This window comes from Macrotis lagotis, chromosome 5 (assembly GCF_037893015.1).
Source record: "Macrotis lagotis isolate mMagLag1 chromosome 5, bilby.v1.9.chrom.fasta, whole genome shotgun sequence".
Lineage (NCBI taxonomy): Eukaryota > Metazoa > Chordata > Mammalia > Peramelemorphia > Peramelidae > Macrotis > Macrotis lagotis.
This window is the reverse complement of record NC_133662.1, coordinates 68,415,371-68,421,370: the sequence shown is the minus strand read 5'-3', so window position 1 is coordinate 68,421,370 and position 6,000 is coordinate 68,415,371. Positions and strand designations below refer to the sequence as shown.

At 35.3% G+C, this 6,000-nt stretch overlaps 1 protein-coding gene across 1 annotated transcript; it reads left to right on the top strand.

Annotated features, from left to right (window-relative positions):
- The first annotated feature begins 1,903 nt into the window (after window positions 1–1,903).
- Window positions 1,904–2,872, top strand: LOC141489301 (olfactory receptor 13G1-like). Its single transcript, XM_074190018.1, has one exon. It carries the CDS (start codon window positions 1,904–1,906, stop codon window positions 2,870–2,872), a length of 969 nt encoding a protein of 322 aa, XP_074046119.1.
- The last annotated feature ends 3,128 nt before the right edge of the window (window positions 2,873–6,000 follow it).

Sequence of the window (6,000 nt, the reverse complement as noted above, 5' to 3'; positions counted from 1 at the left end):
TATGTCTATTTTATTCAGTGTACCTAGTAAAAAATAAGTGATGATGATAATAATAGAGATAATAGCAGTTCAGATTTTTAATTTTTTTAAAAAATATATTTACAAAGTTCTTTATCCTGATTATCTCTTTTAATCTTTCTAATAATTGTGTAAAATTTTTTTATTAAGTTTAAGTTATCTCTTTTATAGACATAGTACCTGAGACTCAGAGAAGAAGGAGTATAGGATAGAATATGAAATCTCAGTTCCTTATTTTTTCTTATACCTTAGAGTCTAAACTTCAAGTCATTTAAAATATATTTTCTGTAGAGGTAATGTAAATTCCTCATTTCTTATTTATAATGTATTAATTAAATATTCAAAATGCTGATTAAACATAATGTAAAAATATTAACATATTCTTATATATATAAGTTGCCTGAAATGAGGCTATCAGAAACTAGAAAATGTAGTAATAGTAATCTCCATAACCTTATAATACTTTTGCTCCATTTAACATCTGAGTAATTCTTTTCCTCATTAAAAGATCTAAGGATGTGACCTAATGTAGCTTCAGTCAATATAAACAGCATATTTCTGTGTAGTTAGTTCTACTGGCCAAACATAATTAGGCCAACTTTTAAAGATGCTTTGAAAAACTGAAAACATTTTGATCGGTCTTATATTGGGAGGTCAGGCAATGATTTTTGAAGGGATTTATAAGATCACTTAATACTACCCACCCCCATTTTACAGATGAGAAAACTGAAAACAAGAGAAGTCAATGTGGAGCACCTAAAATTACATAGCAAATGATTAGATGAGGTTGAAGACCTGAATTTTCTATTCCTAGTTCAAGAATTTTATTCAATCATTGATTCATTCATTTAAAATTTATTTATGGATTACTTACTACTTAGATGGGGATGCTTCAAACTCCTTAGATTTTCTCTTTTACCTAATAACTTTTGACCCAGTATCCCCTACACAGTCCATTTTAATTTAAAATTCTAAATTTTGACTCAGACAGGTCTCTCTTCCCCAACTATACAAAACCTCATCCTTTAATTCAAAGTTCAGTTCAAGTTTTATCTCTTCCCAGTGCCCTTCACTCTACAGATCTCTAGCATTCATTGATCTCTGAATTTTTATAGTACCATTGTGTAGTAGAAGCATATAAGACCCCCCCCCCCAATAACAAGGTGAATTTGTGTGAACTTCGAAAGCTCAATGAGTATCTATATACTTCAATTTCCTCATCTATGAAATGGAAATGCCTCAACAGGTTATTGTGCAAAAGCATAATATATAAAACATTTTGCATCCATAAGTTACTGTGTAAATTAATTTTATCACAACATTCCTTTGAATGCTTATCTTGTTTTGTCCCTATTGTTTAACTTTATCTTTGAGTGTATTATCTCCTCAAATATATCAGGGTTTCAGCTTTCAAAGAAAAGAGTTGTTTCTTGGTACTCCCCTTTCTCCTCACCCTCTATTGCACCTACTATAGTATCATGCTTAAAGATTACCCTCAGATAGGCTTAATAAATATATATGTATTAAATAAAAAGATAATATATATGTATATATATATATAAATAAGATAATATAAAATGTGGACTCTACTCTCATTCTTCTTCTTTTTTTTCAGTTTTAAGTTTTTGCAAGGCAATGGGGTTAAGTGGCTTGCCCAAGGCCAGATTTGAACTCAGGTACCCTGTCTCCAGGGCCTGTCCCTATCCACTGTGCCACCTAGCCACCCCTTTAGGTGGCATATTTAAAAAGACCTCCTATGATCTCTAATTTAAAAAGTGTTAAAATGCTTATTGAAATGACTTGAATTGAATCAAATGAAAGAGAGGGTAAAACTATCTTCATTATTCTTTGACTTATTTTCAAGGTCAGTTCTTAGTTTGTTGGGATGAAGAACCAGTCTATGGATATAGAATTTATCCTGGTGGGAATCTCCAGCCTCCCGGAGCTACGCATATTTTTGTTAGTGTCCTTCCTGTGTATCTATGTAGTTGCTCTGGTGGGAAACTCTCTCATCTTCTTCACCATCTATGCCAGTCAACAACTTCACACACCCATGTACTTCCTTTTGGGTAACTTATCTGTCATTGACCTCTTGTGCACATCTACAATTGTGCCTAAGATGTTAGCCAACCTTTTTTCTCAGAGGGCTGTGATCTCATTTGCAGGTTGCATGGCCCAGATGTATATGTTCACATGGGCCTTAGTCTCAGAGGCTGCTCTTCTGGCTCTCATGGCATTTGACCGTTATGCTGCTGTCTGCCATCCCCTTCATTATCCAATGATTATGAGTAGTCGTGTCTGCATCGGTATGGCAGCAAGCATCTGGGTCATTGGTATAAGCAACTCAGCAGTCCATACCAGCTTGGCAGTGCCCTTGTCCTTCTGTAGGTCCCTTGTTATTGACCATTTCTTCTGTGAGCTGCCACCCATACTGAAGCTGTCATGCTCTGACACACATCTCAATGAAACCGTAGCTTTCTGTGCAGATGTGATATTTGGAATAGGGAGTTGTTCCCTCATCTTGGTTTCTTATGGATGTATTATTAGGATGATTCTGAGGATTCGCTCCTCTGAGGGCAAGAAGAAAGCCTTTTCCACCTGCTCTTCTCACCTTACTGTGGTCTCCCTCTACTATTCTACTGGAATTTACACCTATATCCGCCCAACCTCCAACCTCTCTTTGGGAAGGGACAAAATTATCACTGCCCTCTATTCTGTCATTATCCCTATGTTCAACCCAATTATTTATTCTTTCAGGAATAGAGAAGTGAAAGGGGCCCTGCAGAAGCTGTTGGGAAAGACTCTATTCCTTCCACCAGGCAGAACATTTAGCCCCAAAAACCATCCATCTTAACTCTGACTCAACACTTTCTCCATTATTAGAAGTGTTGAAGTAGAGGCTAAGTGATCTCATTTACTAAATGATCTCATAGACTACATTTATGCTTTAGGAAGGAGTTGGACTAGCATATTACCTGGGATCCTTTCAAGTTCTAAGTTTATATACCTTTTGATGTAGGTGCTGTTATAGTCAAAGAAATACAAGTTTAAAGGTAGGATATCAGACAGCGTTTCAGACAGTTGAATAGAAATATTGAGGTGGGAGCAGGAAACTTTCCTATCCTCATTAAATGACATCACAGAGGCAGTCACTTCTTTTCCATACCCTCTTTCTCATAAAGTGATGATTATGTTTAATTATATAATTATTTCAGTTTGCAATAGTGTTGTGACATACTTGTCATCAATCAGGGATTTTTCATATACATATATATTTATAAATGCATATTTTTGTTTAGATGGGAAACAATGGTACTAGCCATATATTTTTTGTCGTTAATATTTGCAACATGCCTGGAATCAAAAGAAAATTTCACATAAAATGCAATACATACTGAAAACTGTAGACTTCTTTTTGACTCCCATTCCCTGATTAGGAAGTGGTCATTGAATATTTACTTGGAACAGTTGTTGCATATTTACTTTATTATTTCATAGAATATTGTCTATCAGCCACTGGCTCTGGCTTGATATCATGTAGCTGGAACCTAAATCTGGTTATATATCTTGTCTTTGTTTCTATTATTTAATAGGTGTAAAATTTATTGATTTTACTATGTATCCATTCGGTTGACCAGATTAAAGAATAGAATTCTTCCTTTCCTGAAGTCCTTGAGAACATAGCATGTGTCAGTGATTGACATAAATATGCAGTCTGAGAAGAGAAAACTCTTTGGAAATTGACCAAATATGAGTGAGATGTATGATCCGGATTAGATAATGTTGCTCTCACTTTTTCTATTGAGAATATAATAGAGTTGGATAGCAAAGCAAAGTTGGTCATTCAATTTCAATACAGCTCCAAACAACATGGACTTTTCCAGTTATTCAAACCAGCTGAATACATCAGAGTTAGGAATCTTGAAGACAGCAGGGATTATAATGTGTATATGTGTATGTGTGTGTGTGTGTGTGTGTGTGTGTGTGTGTGTGTGTGTGTGTGTGTGTGTGTGTGTGTGTGTGTGTGTGTTGGGCTTGAACACACCTGTATCTCCATCCTCATGCTCTCTTAAATGATTCAAACCTTCTTGTCAGTGTGCTTTTTTCTCCTCTTTTTCAAACTATCCTCACACCCAAACAAACCCCAACATTTGCCCAAATGCAGAACAAAGTGGTCATCTAACCACAGAGGCACAACAATTCAGTCTTGCTGTGAGACATGGAGAGAGGGTATAGAAAGAATAAGAGTTTGGTAGTAATTTGGTAGTAGTTTTGGTAGTAATCCCTGCATATGCATTTGCATGCCTTTTCATATTGGTCCCATTCAAGAGTGTCAGGGTCATTGCAGAGTAAAAAGACTAATTCTCTAGTTCAGGAATTCTGTGTGATAGACCATGAGACAGACCTGAGATAAAGACTGATGACCATAGGAAAGAGAATGTATAAACTTTTTCCAACTGTCCTTCTAGCACTGATCAACAACATTTCTGATGTATCATCTATCAATTTTCGTCTGGAAGGAGTTAGGTTTAGGAGAAAGAAGGGGTGTTTTTTTTCCATCACAATATGATTATGTGTATTGAAATAATAATGATGATAGTAATATATCAACAATTAATTGCCATTTATGTAGCAATTTAGGATTTGCAAAGCACCCAGCATATGTTATTTCATTTGATCTTCATAACAGCATTGTGAGGTACTGGTATTATTATTATTATCTCCATTTCACAGATGTGGGGGCAGTTAGGTGGTGCAATGGATATAAGTGGGCCTGGCGTCAGGAAGGCTCATATTTTCAAATTTAGTCTCAGACATTTTATATGTTGCTTAGTAAGTCACTTAACCCTGTTTACCTTGGTTTCCTCATCTGTAAAATGACATGGAGAAGGAAATGACAAACCACTGTCCTATCTTTTGCCAAGAAAACTCAGAATTGGGTGAAGAAGAGTCTGACAATACTGAAATGACTGAATAACAACCATTTGACAAATGAGGAACCTGACTCTGAATGACAATGATATTTGAATACTAAGCATCTGAGGCAGGATTTAATATAAATTCATGTCTTCCTTATTCCTTTCCAGCTCCCTATCCCCTACAGTCAGCTGCCTCTTTAGTCAGAACTCTTACTCCTTTTTTAACAAAACACACCTTTTGTTCCAAGCAATGACTTGCATTCACCTGTTTTAGTATTGCAAATTGTCTCAGTTTACCTGTATTCATCATCTAATTCTTGATTGTCTTTAGGATGATTCTAACATAAAAATTTTTATTGAATAAACTCAGTCATATGGTTTCTTTCTTTGTTTAGTCTGGACCTATGATACAATGCAACAACTTGCATATACCAAACAGATTTAGAGAACTTTGGGACACAGAGAGATTAGGATCACAAAGCTAGTTTGTGTCAGAGACAGAACCTGAACTCAGATCTTCCTGATTTCAAGCTCAAATTTGTATTATGTGATGCTACTGTTAGTGGATGAGAAATCAATCAAATGTATAGTTTAACTCAACTGATAGAATAGGTTAACACAACTCTATTCTAAAGCCTGTAGTACTTATATAAACTGATGCTGAGTGAAAGCAGCAGAACCAGAACTTTAGAAACACTAACAATGACAGTGGGTGATGATCAAATATGATGGTCTTGTTCATTTGAACTGTATAATTTCCCACCATTTTTTTCATTGTTCCAGTTAATCCTGCGCATTCCTGGCAAATCAATGTGTGGAGTCAGCTTGAACTGGCTGGGGGAAGAGTAGAATGTTATATTTTCAATATCATCATTTGCATTTCAGAAATCACAAAACAATCCAAACCAGGGTTTTATGTTACTTTGTTGATTGTCCAAACTTAATTAAGTTATTTAGAAATTATTAATAATGCATATTAAATTTAAAAATATATGCAGAGTCCATTTTTTTGAAGAGCCAGTTGCTAACCATTTACAGGACATCCTTGCCTAAGCAAAGATCT

What these genes read in the sequence shown, in the direction of transcription:
- LOC141489301 (XM_074190018.1), top strand. Translation starts at nt 1,904, where the DNA reads ATGAAGAACCAGTCTATGGATATAGAATTTATCCTGGTGGGAATCTCC.